The sequence below is a fragment of the Pan paniscus genome, chromosome 5 (assembly GCF_029289425.2).
Source record: "Pan paniscus chromosome 5, NHGRI_mPanPan1-v2.0_pri, whole genome shotgun sequence".
Lineage (NCBI taxonomy): Eukaryota > Metazoa > Chordata > Mammalia > Primates > Hominidae > Pan > Pan paniscus.
In genome coordinates this window covers 164,799,290-164,819,232 of record NC_073254.2, presented here as the reverse complement: position 1 = coordinate 164,819,232, position 19,943 = coordinate 164,799,290, and the positions used below count along the sequence as shown (strand labels likewise).

Genomic DNA, 19,943 nt, shown 5'->3' with positions numbered 1-19,943 from the left:
ATTTCACAGAAAGGGCACATATTCTGTCAAATTACCTTTGTTAAATTAATAAGAAATATAAGACAAATGGAATGAATATATACACCTGTTATCCTAAATAAAACAATCTGATTTTCGTGGGGTATATAAGTTGACAAATGTAAGATTTTTTTTCATTAACTTATATGAAACAAAGTAAATAAACATATTGAGTTTATACTATCATGGTTTGAAAGCATAAAATCTACATAGAAATTTTTGGAACCACACTTAATAATTTTGATTGGGATCAAGATTCAGAGCCACATCAGTGAAGATTGTTTCTGACAGCCATAATACAAGAACTAGCCTTCCCAGGAAGCACTAATTTCATGATTTACTTACACACTTCCTGTGGTGGAGCTGCTATCAGTGAGAAAAGACCCATTAGTCCTTTCCATCTGGGCCAGTCTGCAAAATAAAAATAAGGAGGTTAGACAACATGGCCATATAGGACATGGTCAATTGGACGTACATCCTTAATCATTTATAAATTGTCAAAATTCTGACAAAACATAGAAAGATCCAAATCTCCTAACACGATTGTAAAACTAAAACGTTTCATGTTGAGCTACCTTTCTATCACCACTGCCTTAATGCCTGTAGGCCTTTATCTTATGCCATTTAGTAAAGTCTCCTAACTGACCTAATCTTCTAATTGAGCTCCCAGACCTAGGCTCTCCTTAACCCTCTAGTTTGTCTACATCTAAGTGAGCGTGACATTCTCAAACAAATAAAATGATGTTCCTCTCATAACAAAAACTCTCCATGACTTCCCTTTAACTAAGGACATGATCCAACTCTTCAGTGGCTGGGTTTTTCATTATCAGACCTCATCTTCTGTCTCTTCACTTTCTCATCTATTTCCCTTTCCCCTACCTGCAGTTCAGTAAACAAACCATGCTCTTTCCCAGCTCAATGCTTTTGAGTATATTATTCCATTAGTCCAAGACTTTCCCCTAGAAATTCTAGTTGGCCTAGACCCAGTTCAAATGTTACCATTTTTATGATGCTTGAATTAACCTTTCTAGGCAAAGCTAGTTACTAGAATCACAGACACCTAGTATACACCACTTTTCTGAAAGTCTGTGCACACCATCAAGACCAGCCTATATATTATATTATTTAGAGACTCTAAAATAAACCCCTATCCTAAAGCATTAGCATAAATTTAATTACATATTGTAATTCACATGTGCACCATCTCCTGAGAATACCTGCAATCCCACTTTCATTCACTGAAACTTGGTTACACCATCTAAATCCTGCTTGTACAGTGTTTGGATTCTCATTAGCTGGAGAATCACATCCTGTTTAGGTTTACTTTTCATAGAATATATAGCAGGTGTTTGGTAAAGTGCAAACTGTGTCATGAAAATATGAGAGCCCAAATTCCAGATATAATGGAATCATAACTCCTGCAAAACTGCATTTCTTAAATCAAGGTATATTAATGATATTAGATTAATTAGACATAGATACATTCTGGGTGGCAGTGCAGTGGAGGGCTCTGATCAAAGTTTCTTACCGTGTGGCATATTGTTCTATTCTTGAATGGGTGTCATCATGAAACAGTTGAGGAGATTGTGAGGGGCTTTAAAAGAAAAAAACAAAGCAATAATTTTATGGACAAATACTGATAGATGTTACGATTAGAAATGTTAGGTTACTTAAGTAATGAATCTGCCATGCAAACAAACCACTAGGATTGTTACCCAGAACATAGAAGTATTATTTTAGACCAAGAGTTTAGTAAGACCCCCATGCTAGTACCACTGATCAGAACACCTCTCCTGCACGTGGGCTATGAATACTCACTCATAGTGCTCTGGCCACATACTGATGAGTGTGACAGGACTGCAAAGAGGGGAGAGGGAGACAAAAGTCACAGAACAAACACTTTAGAGCAATTTAAGACAAAAGCAGTGGGGGTGTGGGGAGATTCTCAATTATCTTCCGCTCATATATGTGGTTGCCCTGAGAGCCACCATGGGGAAATCAAAAGTAACAGAAGTCACAGTGTATTCTAGAGAAGTCGCTGTGTATTCAAGAGTCTGCAGGGGCCTTTTCACAGATATTACAGGATATTTGTTCAAGGATAGCAAACATATCTTTAAACAGTCATACTGGGGAAAAAACCAGAATGCTCAAAAATAACTCAAAATTATAGAATAATGTAAAGATACCATTCTATAATATACCAAGGGGGATGCAATCATATTTTTGTTTTTCCTAGAGAAGAAACTCGGTTAGAAAGATGAAGTTAAAAATGAAACACTACATTATATGTTGATGGCAGAGGTGCAATAAAATTAGACTTTTCTGTTCTTCATGTAATTTTAAATGTAAACCTCCAAACCCAGATGTACCCAAAATACCTCAACCTCACACACCCATTGAACAAACATGCAACCTAGATACCACCCCTAGATCCCACCAAAAATGTCACATCATAAATAACACTGAAGGCAACTTCCTGAGATCATGATACATTTTCTTCAAAAAAAAGTTTTTTAGAAGTTTAAACTATGAATTGATGCAAAAAAACTTGTTCTGCTTGACTCAGGGGCTTGTGTCTGGAGCCAGATCATTCAGTGTCACTCTTAATGCTGGGGATGTCACATACTGCCTAGGAATTCCCAAGTCTCCATGAAATACTTTTGAAAACAACTGATCTTAATTAAAAGCTAGTTCCAACCCTAGCTTTTTGAGGAGGAAGGAGAGTAAATGAATGCAGAACATTTACAGTACAAAGAAAATTAGCTATTTAATTAAAGTCTGCAAAAGCTAACAGTGTTTGAAACAAAATTATTCCAAAACTCCTTGATTCTCCTATTTCTATTATACATACCTACTTAGACAAAGAAAGTAGGTATCTATAATGCCTACTTTTCTCTTCATCTCCTATAGTGAAGTGCAGGTTGATGCCTGCACAGCAAAGACTTTTGAACATTATCTTATTGGGATGAAAAACTAAGACTCTTCAGATCTATTTTCAGAACCAGGCATTTATTTATTTATTTATTTATTTATTTATTTTTTCTTTTATGATTATTATACTTTAAGTTTTAGGGTACATGTGCACAACATGCAGGTTTGTTACATATGTATACATGTGCCATGTTGGTGTGCTGCACCCATTAACTCATCATTTAGCATTAGGTATATCTCCTAATGCTATCCCTCTCCCCTCCCCCGACCCCACAACAGTCTCCGGTGTGTGATGTTCCCCTTCCTGTGTCCATGTGTTCTCATTGCAGAACCAGGCATTTATCCACACTGTTTGTCAGAATATCTATACTGTCAGTAAACTTAATTTACATATGTGTAAAATAGATACAATAACAATAAAACAACATAGTATTAGTCAATACTATTTCCACGTCACTGTTCTTCATTAACCCTGAATATGTTAAATGTCAGGTGAATGATATGCTATATACTTTCTAAAAACAGTAAATGCTTAAGAGATTATTTCCAAAATTCAAGTGTAGCAAAACATATGCCACGAACTTCAAATAGAAGAAAAGTGTGTATTTTTTTTGTCTTAATCAACCTTGGAAAAGCTCTGTCAAATTGCTTGACTGGTTCTTGCTAACTTAATCCAGTTAGCACAAAAGTGATCCATGACCTAAAAAATGAGAATGGCAAGGGTAGAGAACTGAACTGAAGGGTTTCTCAAGTTTTGTTATATATTTGAAAAATTTCTAAAAAAAGAAATAGAGATAAAAAAGTCAAACCTTGGGCTTCATTGACTTCAGAAAATTTTGATTTGTAGAAAAAAAGATTAAATGATAAGCTTTTTCATTTAATTCTGAAAGGAGAAAATAAGAAACTGCATAGTTACAACCTATCATTAAAAAGGCTTGGAAATAAGAACAATGTGTGTGTTAGCCCAGGCTTCAGAACGCAGCCTATCCCTGCTCTCCAGCATGGGGGCTGAACAGGTGATTTTGCCAATCACACACTAATATTCCAGAAAGCAGACTCTGCTACAAATACTTAGATATTATATGAAATGTAACCCAGGCCAGCCTCGGTAGCTTGTGCCTGTAATCCTAGCAGTTTGGGAAGCTGAGGCAAGAGGATCACTTAGTATCATGTAAAATGTAACCCAGGCCAGGCTTGGTGGCTTATACCTATAATCTCAGCACTTTGGGAGGCTGAGGCTGGAGGAACACTTGAGCCCAGGTGTCTGAGGCCAGCCTTGGTAACATAATGAGACCCCATCTCCACAAAAAATAAACACATTAGCTGTGCATGGTGTCATGATGCCTATAGTCCCAGCTTCTTGGGAGGCTGAAAATTTCACCCAGAAGTTAATTTACAAATTGATACAAGAAAACTTGTTCTGCTTGACTCACAGGCTTATGTCTGGAGCCAGATCATTCAGCGTCATTCTTAACGCTGGGGGGACACCCCCCCCACAACTTCACATACTGCCTAGGAATTTCCAAAGAGGAACACTTGAGCCTGGGAGGTCGAGGCTGCAATGAGACAGTGAGCTGTGATTGTGCCACTGCACTCCAGCCTGGGAAACAGAACTGGACCCCGTCTCAAAAAAAAAAAAAAAAAAAAAATATATATATATATATATAATACTATATTAATATATATACATATGTATTATATTTGTGTATATATACATATTTATTGTATATGTGTATATATAGTATATATACATATATTGTATATGTGTATATATACTATATATACATATTTATTGTATATGTGTATATATATACTATATATACATATTGTGTATATATAAAATGTGTGTGTGTGTGTGTGTGTGTGTGTATATATATATATATAATGGTTTTATATATAAAACCCAGATTTTGAAGAACTTAATGACCCTTTTAGTGCCTTAAATTGTCATTAGACTCTTCCTTGTTCTTTGTCTTCTGCCTTCTTCAATCCATTTGCTCCAGAGCAGGGTAAGTGGGATCCCTGCTGCTTTTACTCAAAGACCCCCAAAGGCTCCCCACTGCTCTCAGAATAAACTCCAAACAATTTGGCATGGCTTAGAAGGCCCTTCATTATATGGTTCCATCTTCTCTCTCCACTGCCATTTCTTGCCACTGTTGCTAGTTTTCCACCCCAGTTTCTGAAACTATCTTGCCTCCAAGCTTTTGAAAATGCTTCCTTGGACCAGAAACTCTCCCTCTCAACCTCCCACATCAAACACATCACACTTAGCCCTATTAATCTTTCAGGTCTCAACTTGGCTGTCATACTTCCTTCTAGTCGGATGTTAACTGCAACTGTAGTTAAACTTATAGTGTATTTGTTTCTTGCTATAGCAAAGGCTCTTAAAAAAATCTTTAAACTCATTTACTCCCCTTTAACCAATACCAGGGAGAGGTGTCTATTTTACTTTTTTTAATCTTTAGGGAAACCAACCTATCTCTTTAGTCAATAATAATTCTCACAACCCTTGAATTACTTTTGCTACTATTTTAGCTTGTTCCTCAGATTTATTTTCAATGGAGTATTCTTTAATCAAACTCTACTCATTTATTGATTTATTTTCTGGAAAATTTTGCATAGTTATAAAATTAATCGAATAAACCTTAGCATGGATTTGTTTACTCCCTTTTAGTAATAACTCATTTTCCCCATAAATCCCCTCCTCCATGCATGCATGTGTAATTACTGGGCAGAGGATAAAATGTTACATTTTGCAAGGATGAAAAAGAAAGAAGCAAAAGAAAATTCTAATTAGCTTCATAAATAACTTCAACACATTTGCCACTTCGCTGGTTTTTCTCCAATGTTCTCCTCCCACAAATAGGAGAATAAACAAAATCAAACTTTTTTATTACCCACTCACATAAATTGTTACACCAGAAGATTAAGCGGCCCTGTACTAGAAAGGGCTCAGCCGAAAAGTGAACTATATCAAATCCCGAGAGCTTGGTCTAGGATTAAAAAAAGAAAACCTGCCCACTATATCTAGTAGTTCATAAATCTTTCCAAAAAGGATCTTGGGGCATCTGATGCAAGCTTACACTTCTTCCTTTTTTTCTCTTGTTTTCCTCTCACTAAAAATGTTCATAAATTCATTTTCAATTGAATGAATTGAGGCAAGGCATTTTCAGAATTACACCCCAAAATCACAGCAGAAAATTATTTGGCATGCTTTTCTGTTAATTTTTACCTAATAGAGTCACTCAGAATAGGATGACTGACACCAATGATTATTTTGACATTGAAAGGCAAATTAAAAATGTTTTAAAGGAGTATAAAATATGCATCTAACTGCATGATTCCTGTAAAGGGTGTAGATATTTGTGATGCAAAATGCCAATGGTTTAGCAAAAGATTAAAAGGCACATCGCTTAGTTCAAACCTATCAAATTATCCAGTAAATTAAAGCACCAAGTAATAATTCTGTGCCTCAGAATTATCCATTCCAAAGGTTAATTGGATGGGATACAAAAAAAGTACAATTTTGTCTTTATCCTAAGGCATCAGCGCAGTTAAACATATATTAGATACTAAGACAAATAAGAATCTATTATCACACAACCTTTTGAAGGAAAGGACAAAAGCATACCCACAAATCAAAAAGAGGACCAAAAGTCTACTGTTCCTGAATGTATTTGAACAGCTCTCTTTCAATTGAAATTGCTTTATTAAAACTTTTTCTAAATTGTACTATTCAAAAGAATGTTTAGAAAGACATAGATCTTAATTGTACAGTTTGATATCAAGTGGAAAGAATATATCTTAAGTGTACACAGTTTGATATCAAGCACAGTAATCACACAGTTGAAATTTTTTCTTACCTTTTGTATGTGTATGTGTTATACATGGACCTATCTAAATATGCGTTTGCATTGTATTTCTTTCTGTTTACACACACACGACATTACCTATAGAGGGAAAAAGGTATCTCCTATGCTTTGGCTGTGGTCTTTCTTCTATTTCTTAGCCATTCCACAAATAAAAGAGATAAACTGGTACATAAATTTAGCAAAGTTTGAGGTCTACAGGGATTTTAAAAAATCTATTTTGGTCTGCAGACCAAATACTGTATTCTTCTATTTTGACATGTTTGAGACATTGACTATCACAATGCACTAAAATATTACTACTTCCTGATTTTCTCTCATGTACAAAATAAAATGAACTATGAATCTGAAGGCTAAAGTTTCATTTCACAAAAATTGCACTTGACATTTTTTATACTTCTTACTACAATTTTCTCTATTTTTTATAAAGTAGAAAACTTCACACTTTTGAGTTTCTCTTCTCTAGTCATCTGAGACGGTGTCTTTCTCTGACTAGAACTTCATTATGCTATACAACTAGGCACTCTGTTGATGATTAGTAATAAAAGTTCATTTTCCCCAAGATTCAACCACAAGAAAATGGCCTTAGCAGGAATATTTATGCTGACATATGAAAAAGCAATTCAAAGATTTAAAATCTATCTATTTTGATCTTAACACATAATTGTTTAGTATCTTAAAATTACTTCTTTGCATTTTTTCTGGGTCATTGAAAAACATTTTTTTTCTTTTCACTTCAGGCCATAAATTCTTATTCCCTTTGCTTTATAATCACATGGTAATTTCACCATCTTGAAACTTTCATGTATGCTAACCAACTCAAATTATACACTTTGAATAAATTTTTTCTATTTTATGTAATATATAAAGCTATCTCAGTTTGCTGTCTTCATTTATTAGAAACATAATGTGATATTTTAGAATTTTAGCATAAATACCTGAATCAACAAATTAAGTATTATTAATAAATTTATATTAAAGAGATGGAAAAAGAGTATAAAACATACTCTGAGAAACAGTAAAACACCCCCCATAAAGGGAAAAAAAGGAAAATAAATAAATAAATAAAAGAATGAAAGACTGTACAATGCCACAATTTAAGTATTTTTAAAAAGAAAAGAGATGACCAACAAAAGAGATGACCAGTGTGTATTAAGGTTGACACATTAATATGTATTTTTAAAGTTTAAAGACACATGCAAGGTTAAAATTGAAATTTTTTCTATTTTATGTAATATATAAAGCTATCTCAGTTTGCTGTCTTCATTTTCAATAAAAAACAGATTAGAATCATAATGTGATACTTTAGAATTTTAGCATAAATATCTGAATCAACAGATTAAGTATTATTAATAAATTTATATTAAAGAGATGCAAAAAGAGTATAAAACATACTCTGAGAAATAGTAAAACACCGCCCATAAGGGGAAAAAAAGGAAAATAAATAATGAAAGACTATATAATGCCACACATTAAGTGTTTTTAAAAAGAAAAGAGATGACCAACAAAAGAGATGACCAGTGTGTATTAAGGTTGACATATTAATACATATTTTTAAAATTTAAGGACATGTGCAAGGTTAAAATTGAAATTTTGGCTGTGACATTGTCAAAAGTGAATTGTAAAAATTCATGTTGTGAAGACTGATTCCAAGTTTAATTTACCTCCTCTAAAATGCAGTTGGTATTAAACAATTTCTCTTGTGTTACTAACATAAAAAAGACAACATCAGATATAAATGTTCACACTAGATTTAATATTAAAATCAAACTTACGTCTCTAAGTTGTCACCTTCAAGAACTGTCTGGACAGGCAGGTAACCAAGTCGAGGGTGTTTGGCAAAGTACTTCTTCGACCTGAACTTGTTCTTAAGTACCTTTGTGAAGTCTCGTACATCTTCCCCAGATGTTGTCTATAAGGTTGAAAACAATTACACTTCTCTCAGTAAAATGGAAGGCAATAACTATCTATAACAAAATCAGAGCCGATGTAAATTGATGCAATTAAATGTCAACAGTTTTGGTAGTTTTATGCATTTTTGAAATAAAGCAGTCTCATGAAAACACTTGGCAATAAGAACTCATCACTAAATATATCCAGTGATATGTTTATACTTTTTCATTCTCTGTTGAAAATAAACCATACCTAGTTCATTTCCCCAATATTTTAAAACTTGGGCCAAAAAGTATAATTAGTTTTGAAATTTTTCCAAACTAATTTTTCCAAACTATTGGCTGGTTCTTATCACTAAAAAAATTTTCAATTTGCTATTAATATAGTGATGACAGAGTATTGTGGCTATTATATGGTTTTAACCAAGCTGTGTTAATGGAAATTAGTCATAGAGCCGATGCTGGCTACACACAAGCCAGCATATATTCTAGTGGGGAAAAAGGTAAGACAATAAATAAGAGAGAAAGAGCAGGGCCACATTGGTGCTCTGTTTGGGAAGGAATACTGTCAATTTCTTTGTCCTTTCCCAACTATGCAGACACATAATTATTTTACCTGAACTACATTTTTAATAGTGGTATAAAATGTCACTGTTCCCTTAGGTATTTCTAAATGATTAGTTTGATAATCATTTAGGGTGATATGGACTAACACTACCCCAACCCCACCCACCCCATCATCCTATCCCATGAACTATTGTTCTCCAAGCCCCAGTTTTCTACTGTATATCACAATTCTAGTTTCTATTTACAATACAGATATCAACTGTGATCCTTCCGAAGATGCATTTAAAATATTTACATTACCTGCACAGAACTTAATGAAGCCCATGATCCTCTGGCTCCAACTTGGCTGCTCAACCTACCACTCATTATACCTCACTCCCTCCTCTTAGAGACAGAAAGAGAGAGAGAGAGAGAGAGAGAGAGGAGGAGGAGGAGGAGGAGGAGGAGGAGGAGGAGGAGGAGGAGGCGGCGGCGGAGGAGGAGGAGAAGGGGAGAAGGAGAGAGAAACTTTCTTGTAATCACAGACACTGAATGGTAAGTATATTTGCTTACCTGCTGCCTGCTCCCTGTCCCTGCCCTTCAGCTTTTCCTTCACAACATGCATGCCCAGGACTCACAGAAACTTGTTTTGCAGACAGAAACTTTTTTTATTTTTTTGAGACAGAGTCTCGCTCTGTTGCCCAAGCTGGCATGCAATGGCACGATCTCAGCTCACTGCAACCTCTGCCTCCCAAGTTCAGCCGATTCTCGTGCCTCAGCCTCCTGAGTAGCTGGGACTACAGGTGCGCACCACCACACCCGGCTAATTTTTGTATTTTTAGTAGGCGGGGTTTCACCATGTTGGCCAGGCTGGTCTCAAACTCCTGACCTCAAGTGATTCACCTGCCTCAGATTCCCAAAGTGCTGGGATTACAGGTGTGAGCCACTGCACCCAACCAAAAATTGAAAAAAACAAAAACAAAAACAAAAAAAACCAAACTATTTTTGAAAACAACTAAGTTCTGAGTTAACCCTTATATAGTTTTGCCACTTTCTATCCATTCCCCTTCTATCAAAACATGTCTGCTTCTAGTCAATAATTAAGGGAACTTTTGATTCTCTTGGCTTGCAAAGCAGAGATGAGACATGATTAAGCCGCAGCTACTTATCATTTAAAATTCATCAGTTTTTACACTGACAAAACAAACAACCTGCAACAAGGTGCCAGCCCCATGCTATCACCAGGCTTTGCATCAGATTCACAATGACCCATCTTTTCCTGAATAACTGAATATTAACTACATAATGATCTGCAGTTATATGGATATAGGGCTTCCCAAATGCAAAGCAAAAGTGCAGAAGAAAAAGGTATTCATGAAAAGAAAAAGAATTCAAGGAAACCCTGTGGAGAAAAAAGGGTTGTTATAAGATCTGATGGTTTGAGAGTATTCAGCTCTTACCAGGCAGAAAAGGAAAAAAAAAAAAAACAAAACAAAAAACAGATTGTAGTTGGGAGCAAATAAGGAAACTTTTAGAGAAGCAGTATCTGGGTCTCAGAATAAAGCCAAAAGGATATATCATCTACTATAAACGATTTTCACATTTTTTGCAATGGTTATCACAACTGCAGATAATTTAGTGTAGAGATATGCTTACCCTAAATGTCTTGGTAAGGAAGGAAAAAAAGAAGTTTCCATAATAGAAATGCATAAAGAGGACCCGTGTATAAGAATAAGCATTTATGACCCAATTTATTTCTTTGTCTGTTCTTAGTACACTGTTAATATAGAGAAATACTTAATGAGCAATGGACTCCAGCTTTTACTTGGGAGTAAACTCCATACCTAGCAATGTAAAAGTTTTGATCTCTTAGGCCAGTGGTTTTCAAGCCATATCCAGGTCTTCAATTCACAGCCCTGAGTGGAGTGAGTGGGTGGGAGAAAAGGCCAGGTGGGCAAGGCATCAGGCCCCTTACCCAGTGTGCCTCAGAAAGGGTAAGGTACAGTTTACACTTCAGTGGTTTTCAGTGAATTCATAAAGTTAAAAAAAATCACCACTATCTAATTACAGGTCATTTTCATCACCCCAAAGAGAAACTCTGTACCCATGACCCTTCGCCTCCCACAACCCATGGCAAGCATTAATCTATTTTCTCTATGAATCTGCTTATTCTGGACATTTCATATAAACAAATTAATATAATACATGGTCTTTTATGACTTGCTTCTTTTACTTAGCATCAGTTCTTCTAGTTTATCTATATTTGAGTTCCAACATGAACTCTTGCTTGTGAAAAAAATGACAAATTATTCAAAAGTGCCAGTTCAATTCTACAGCATACATTCTTTAGCTAAATATTTTCAAGACATGAAAGACCAAAGCAAAACCACCAATAACAAAAACAACCCCTTTCTATCCCATGCACAAAATAACAAACAACTACTTGCTGTCCCCAAAAGTTATAGTAGTTATTGAAATTAGAGTTTCTAATAATACTCATATTTACATGTTTTTAAAAGTTAGTACACACTCACACAGAAATAGCTTATTTTTATTTCCTTGGGGAAAAGCTAGCACAAAGAGTTGTAATCTAAGAGCATTAACTCACTATTGCCATAAACTTTATGCAATATTAAAAGAAAAAGTGAAAAGTAATTCATCCCAAGGAATTAGGGATTATATTCAGGTTATCAGAATGTAATTCTTCAGCTGGGATAGAGCCAATAAAGTGAATTTAACCCATTTTTGCACCGAAAATGTTAAAACATTTATATATACTTGGTCCGATTTGATTTTTATTATATAATAGTAGTACCTAATATTTCTCTATTTTAAAATGCTAAAGTAATGGTTTGGTTTGGAAAAAAAGAAAAAGAAAGAAAGAAAAAAGAGAACCACCCACTTACCATAATAAATATAATCAAACTCAACTCTGCCTTTACACTAGGTATAATACATTTTTCTTTTTTTTAAGGAAATAACTTTTGATATTATGATAGAAAGATAAAATTGAAAGGAACAATCATTACTACACAAATTACCCAACATTTTAAATGCATTTCTTGGAAGATTCGGTTTCTGTTTATTTCTGTAAGAAAAGGAGAACAGACTTTGCAGATCCCATTAGATCAAACACAAGGGTAACAGGTTAGCATAGGACCTTGTACCTTATAAATTGTTTTCCTTCAATCTCATTTAACCATCATGGCCTCTGAGGAGATTATCATCAGGTTTTTGAAGCCTAAGTAAACTCACACTAAGCCTTTGATGGACTCCAACCAAATTCAGTAAGGAAAAAAATGTTCTTGAAAACTTGAGCCTTTTTACAAGACTATGTCACTGCTTCTAGAAAAATGGAACTGTTTTAAGTTTCGAAAGGGAAAGAATCCATAGCCATTGACTAAAATATCTAATATTGCATCCTAAATTTGTCCTTCATTTTAAATAATGTACTGATTAGACGCCACGTGGTTGGTTTTCTAAAAAATTATATTAAAATGTCATTTTATAAATAGGCTGGATGCAGTGGCTCACACCTGTAATGCCAGCACTTTGGGAGGCCAACGAGGGCAGATTGCTTCAACTCAGGAGTTCGAGACCAGCCTGGGCAACACGGCAAAACCCCATCTCTATAAAAAAAAATTGAAAAAAAAAAAAAAAAAAAGGAAAAAAGCTAGGCATGACAGCACGTGCCTGCAGTCCCAGCTACTTAAAAAAGATTTAAATGGTGTATATAACACATGTTTGGTATAAGTACAACTAGAAAGAAAAATAAAATATACATGAAGGAATAAAAATAAAATAAAAATTGCCAGCTATTTGACCATCCAGAGACAGCCATTTGTAAAATTTTGGTGACTAGACTGATTTATTTTTAGAATTCTTTTTATTTAAAGTAAAACAAAATATATACACAAAAAAATGTATGGCTTAATGAAATATTATCAGTCGGAAAACGGAACACTGCTGCACATTCGAGAAGCCGCTTCCAGGCACAACTCTCTTCCCCTCTCCATTATTACCATCAACTTCATTTTTTGAAGTAGTACATAACTTGAATTATGTTTCAAAAATAGTTTTATCACTCCAATGTCTATCCTTAATTTGTTTTGCTTATTAAAAAAAATCTGACATATTTTAAATCACTTTTAATTTACAGGTCCCTCCTCCACACCTGCCATTTCCCTACAGTTTGTCTGTTGGAAAACTCAGGCAATTTGACCTGCAGAGTTTTCCAGAGTCTGGATTTTACAGAATGTCTATTTTTGGTACAGCTCAGTACTTTCGTCTGTCCTCTTGATAACCTCCTACAAATCTGCAACTTGATCCAGATAATGCAGCAGACTTTTGTCAAGACAATTAGTGGTATTTGGCAGTGTTATAGGAGGCACATAATAGCTGTCACCTCTCTTAGGTGATCTTAGCAGCTGTTCATGCTAAGTGTCCGTATCCATTCATTGGGAATTGCAAAATGGTGTCATTCTATCATTCATTTTTCATTTATTACTTGGAATACTTTGTGATGGTTAATACTGAGTGTCAACTTGATTGGATTGAGGAATACAAAGTACTGTTCCTGGGTGTGTCTGTGAGGGTGTTGCCAAAGGAGATTAATATTTTAGTCAGTGGACTAGGAGACGCAGATACACCCTCAAACCGGGTGGGTACCATCTAATCAGTGGGCACCATCTAATCACTTGCCAGTACGGCTAGAACAAAGCAGGCAGGAGAAGATGGAAGAGCAGACTTGCTGAGTCTTCTGGCCTTCACCTTTTTCCGTGCTGGAAGCTTCCTGCCCTTGAACATAAACTCCAAGTTCTTCAACTTTTGGACTGTTAGACCAGTGGTTTGCCAGGGGCTCTTGGGCCTTCGGCCACAGACTGAAGGCTGCACTGTCGGCTTCCCTACTTTTGAGGTTTGGGTACTCAAACTGGCTTCCTTGCTCTTCAGCTTGCAGACAGCCTACTGTGGGACTTCACCTTGTGATCATGTGAGTCAATACTCCTTAATAAATTCCCGTTCATATATACATCTATCCTATTAGTTCTGACCCTCTAGACAGCCCTGCCTAATACATACTTTTATAAAGAAACATTACCATGTCTAACATTTAGGTACTCTGTGGTACAGTTCATTTAGAAAAGTCAGGATAAATATTTGACTGTGTTGACTAATTTTCAGTATCATGAAATGGTTTCCTATCATTTTCCAAAGATGATCAATGCTTTTGTTCATTTTAAATATCATGAGATTTTAACGTATTTGATGGGCTTCAATCTATTGCAATTCTCATTATTGAAGGTCAAGTTCAGTTGGCAACTTTTAATGTGACTCTAACAGTCTTCAACAGCTTCCTTATTAGCTACTATTACAAGATGTTCCAAGCACACCTTTTAGGCCTTTTCAGTGTTAACAGGCTTTTTCTTTGCACAGAGCTGGGAAATATGCATTTGAAGGTAAAATTTCTCTTGAAGTTACATTGATGATTCCAATTCAAATTTCTGATTTAACTTAATTGTTTTCTAATACACCTCTATCTCCTTTTTTCAAAACCAAAAATCTGGTTCTCAAGGACACAAGAGATGATAGACCTAGACAATCCCACAATTCTTCATTTGCTTTTTATCATATTACGTACACAATAGTCTTAGAACACTAATACCAATACTACCACCCACATGATTAGTGAAAACATTAAAATATAGATTTACTTTTCCATTTTCCTCCCATTCATAAAGTAGTTACGCTGGCATGCTTTATTTGTAGTGATATAATTTTGTTCCTTATCTCTTTTTCTTAAAATTGCTTTATATGAGATTTGGTCTTGATACTTTTGTTGCTCATTTTTTTGGTTGTATAATTAATTTTCCTAAACTTTTATAACAAAATGAGGTTGAGGAGAGCTTTTCTAACTTCACAGAGATTCCTCTTCTTTTGCTTTTGTGTGGTATTTACAATTACAGCATGTGTCTCAATCTATTCAGTCTGCTATAACAGAATACTATAGACTGAGTGGCTTAAATAAAACAGCAGAGATTTATCTCTCACAGTTCTGGAGACTGGCAAGTCCAAGATCAAAGGATTGGTAGATCTGTGGTCCAATGAGTCTGCTTCCTGGGTCATACACAGCCGTCTTCTCACTGCGTCCTCCCATGGTGGAAGGGAAGAGAGAGCTCTCTGGGGTCACTTTTATGAATGTACTAATTTCATTTATGACAGCTCCATCCTCATGACCTAATCACTTCCAAGGCCCCATCTCCTAACACTATCACACTAGGGATTAGATTTCAACCCATGAATTTTTGGGGGACATAAACATTCCATTCATAGCAGTACTTGAGTTTGAGACTTCCTGGTCCTGTTCCCCCATACGCTCTACAGCACGCAGGCGCAGTTTGGACTAGGCCTTCTCCTTTCATTTCTGTTGCCTTGAGATGCTCCATATTGATTCTATTCCCAGAAGTTTTGCTCAGCATGAGACCTTCTTTCTAGAAGGAAGCCCTGATGGGTCCAGTCTGAGAGCTCACAGCAGGCAAGAGCATTCTAGAAATGTCACACCTTTTTTACCCTAGCCTCTGCGCACGGCAAAACCCTTCCAGGTTTAGCTCTGCTCTCAAGCCAGCTTTCCATTAAATATCTGTTGCCTATTTTGGGGGCTATCTGGTTCTTAGGCACCCTCACTTCCTTCTCTTTCGTCTCATACAGGCAGTGATGTCTTGTACGTTTTGTGGCTGGTGGTGGCTTATCGCCACCTGGATTTATTTGGGATCTCTCTTGTCATCTAGTTTGGTTGCAAACATTGTACGTTTTAGTTTTGCTGTCTAGTTATTCTCTTTACAAATGTCTCTTTATAAATGTAACTGCTTTACCAATGGAAGGAAAATGGCAAAGGCAAAAGACATGGAAAAACTCTGGGCCAGGTGTGGTGGCCCATGCCTGTAATCCCAGCACTTTGGGGAGGCCGAGGCGGGCGGATCACGAGGTCAGGAGATCGAGATCATCCTGGCTAACAAGGTGAAACCCCGTCTCTACTAAAAATGCAAAAATTAGCTGGGCATGGTGGCACATGCCTGTAATCCCAGCTACTCAGGAGGCTAAGGCAGGAGAATCACTTGAACCCGGGAGGCAGAGGTTGCAGTGAGCCAAGATTGCGCCATTGCTTCCAGCTTGGACAACAAGAGCGAAACTCCATTTCCAAAAAAAAAATAAATAAATAAATAAAAATAAAAATAAAAAAATAAAACAACAACAACAAAAAAACTCTGATGCCATGCTACCACCATCTTCCCCAGATGCCTCTGGACTGATTTTCAACAAGCACATAAAAATTCACATGTACAAATTAGGGCTGTCCTTGAAATTGTCATTTTTGGAAAGCTAATGATGGTGACTCACTGTGAAAAACATTTTAGAACTGAACCTACACAGATAAGTGGGCATGTGAATTCTGAAAATGTGCTTTACTCCACTGTACTGCTATTAAGTAGCCGTAAAACAATGAAAACTTACCTGTATAATAAGAATTAATCAATTTTTTACTTGTTCCCCACCAACTAATATAAATGAATAAATAAAATATGGAAAGTATCACTGAATTATAAAATGTACCCTGTGATACATCTATCTGTAGCAAAACCCTAAAGAAAAACCCTAAACAAAATCACTTTTAAGGCGAAATCAAATAATTTTTTACTTTTGAGATTGTATTTTACCAACCAAAATACAGTTAGGAAATTTTCAATTTTCTTCCATTTTATCCTTGACAGAGAACAAATATAGATACATCACATGGAACATAATTTAGAGTTACTCTATCTTTTGCTTGAGTTTGTATATCTCTATATGAATGCACGTGTATCCTTCTATATGTCCCTGTTCATATTGCAAACTGTATAATCTTACTTTATGCTGAAATCTATGCACTACTGTTCTTCAAAAGCATTAATACATGGCTGAAAGTTCCCTTTTCACTAATATGTATCACAAGAAGCAGCAAGGATAAGGTATAGAAGAATCTAGAATGTAGAAAAGCTAACACCCTTCCCCCAGTATTCATAATCAAGTGATCCTTGAATAAACGGCTTTACTAGGTCAGCTCAAAGGACTCTTATTATTATCCCCAAAGACCCGCAAAGCAACACACGAAAGGAAGCTATTTACAATGCTACCAAATAACCTAAATCCCGTAACACATAACTTCTAATTACCAAACAATTTAAACAAAACAAGATAAAGAACCACAAATAAAGAAAGAAAACAAAACAGAAAATATTTGTTTTAATTCTCCCCACAACTTTTTTTTGGGGAGTCACTTCTTAACTTGAGATATCAGTATTAACTAATTCCTTAATGCTCCAAACAGTGGATTTAAATTGTTAATTACAAATATGAATAAGTTACATACAGAGGAAAACAAAGGCTTACAAAGAGGCAAATCAAGGTTATATAAAAAAAAGTCACTTGGCACGCAAACAGAATAATTAAACATTATCATTTGGATCATGCACAAGTGCTAAAATCATTGTTGAACAGCACCCTCATTAGCAAGAGTTACTTCTTAAATATAGAAACCAGTAGTCCCAACTGGTACATGCATACTGCTAAGCGGTACATTTCATTATCACAAGACTTATTTTAAAGACATTCTTAACAGGTTTTTTTTTTTTTTAACTATAAAACAACCTCTCAGTTTTTATTTAAGTTTCAATGATTTCAACAAGTTGAAATTCAGACACATTTGAATGCCATGGATAGGATGCAATCAGTAAGAAAAGCTCAGAGACTTTCAAGCCCTAATGAAAATATATGAAGCTAAAAAAATTAGCATTAGCAGAATTACCAAGGAGTCAAGAATCAGTGGGATGATAAGTCATCCAAAATAAAATGGATTTTGCCCAAACCTCACCTTAAAAGCTAATGACAAATCTAAATGCACTGGACCTACTGGTAAAACGATGTAAGGAGAGCAGGAGCTGAAACACCACTTCAGGATGCTGAGGTCAGAGAAACAGCCGTGATGCTGCGTTTTCAGTATATTGGCAAACACCCCACAACACATCTGAAGAGACAAGACTGCCAAAAAACAAACTACCCTAACTCAAGGTAGAGCTTTCCAAAGAATGAATCAGCATTTTTAAAATATTTGATTTTTATAGTCTTACGAAGTACATTGATGCTGGCAGGGGTGGAAAGGATTGATCAAAACAACTGCTTCTAGATTTTTTTCTTTGTTCTTTTCGGGTGTTTTTTGTGTGTGTGGGTTTTATTTTTGCCAATGGCATATAGTTCATAAAAAAAGGCACAATTTATCTTTTAAAACAAAATTCGATATTTTTTACTAGAAAATTGTAATTCTTCTCACTGAAAATATGATTCTTCTCATGGAAAACATGTAATTTTGGTTTATTTCCCTACATATTAATCAATATCAACAAGAATACAGTTGAACCTCTTGCTTTTAAAACAACTGTATTTGCTTAAAACCTGCAATATAAATCTGTTTTGAGTGGTATTAATTTAATAAGCTGTTTCTCATTGAGGTATTTTTTTCCTGTCCTTGCCTCTTCTCACTAAACTCATCAAAGTTACCAGTACAAACTAGTCCTATGTAAAGCTCAGCAACTAAACTATGACATTGACAATGAATCTACCCTTGCAATTGAAATGCTGGAAGTAGCTGATGCTGTTGACCTTTCAAGCTACAAAATTTTGCAAATATCCTGTCTCTTCTCCCTGAGCTAACATGTCTCTCAAACTACCTTTCTATCCTGGCTAACCTTTCCTTGCTTATTTCCTCCTTCTTTCCTTTTACTATTTCCTCCATTACCTTGCTCTATTTCACATTTTCTCTCCATGGATGGGGTTACTGTACCTCACTATATGCATACAGCCTATCTATCTACCTTTCTTTCTCCATTACAGTGGATTCTGTGCTCTTTTACACATTACCTTACATCTTGTTCATAATTAGTATTTCAACCTATCTCCTTGAATCAATCCCGAAGCTCCCATGATAATGCCATTTCCTATATCATCTTTTTCATTTGTGGCTGTATAATCTCTTTTTCATAAAAACCAAGAGAAAAGGATGTTTACACTTGGCAAGGGTTCAGGACACACTACCTCCAAATATGGCACATTGGCAGTTGAGAAAACAGCAGACGTAGCAAGATCTCTCTGACCTTCTCCCACCCTTCTTCCCTAAAGGGTCATAAGACCCTTATTTGAGAGGTGCCCTCCTTATTCCTGGAGGGAAGAAACATCCTTATCACTGAAAACAGAAGGACACAGAGAAGAATCTGAACAAACAGGCCTTGCTAAGTTCGCCTAGTTCATTAGCATTAGGTCGTATCTTCTTATTCAATCATACTTCTACACAACTGTCCACTCTTCATCAAACCTAAGCATAAAAATACACAGGCTTCCGTTTCTTTGGGTCTTCTCTTCCTGATGAAGGCTTCCATATAATGTAAAATTTATATTAAATCAATTTGTATGCTTTTCTCTTGTTAATCTGTCTTTTGTTACAGGAGCCTCAACTATGAAACTAAGATAGGAAGAAGATTTTTTTTTCCTCTCCTACACACCCTTTTCCCCTTAGCTTCATCTACTAAAGCCAATGTGCCCTTCCCCTCTCCTTTGATGGCACAACGCCAGACAGGGCTATCATCTGTCACTTCACTTCTAG

At 35.7% G+C, this 19,943-nt stretch overlaps 1 protein-coding gene across 3 annotated transcripts in view; it reads right to left on the bottom strand.

Moving 5' to 3' along the window:
• The window catches only part of UTRN (utrophin), a 568,097-nt gene that overhangs the window by 23,741 nt on the left and 524,413 nt on the right, over positions 1-19,943 (bottom strand). For all 3 annotated transcript variants that reach the window (XM_014345496.4, XM_063605516.1, XM_008963924.6), the window contains 4 exons: positions 8,594-8,730; positions 1,837-1,875; positions 1,547-1,612; positions 364-429 (listed from right to left, as the gene is read on the bottom strand). In XM_014345496.4, the coding sequence (XP_014200982.4) occupies positions 364-429; positions 1,547-1,612; positions 1,837-1,875; positions 8,594-8,730 (308 nt within the window). The remainder of the gene's footprint in view (positions 1-363; positions 430-1,546; positions 1,613-1,836; positions 1,876-8,593; positions 8,731-19,943) is intronic.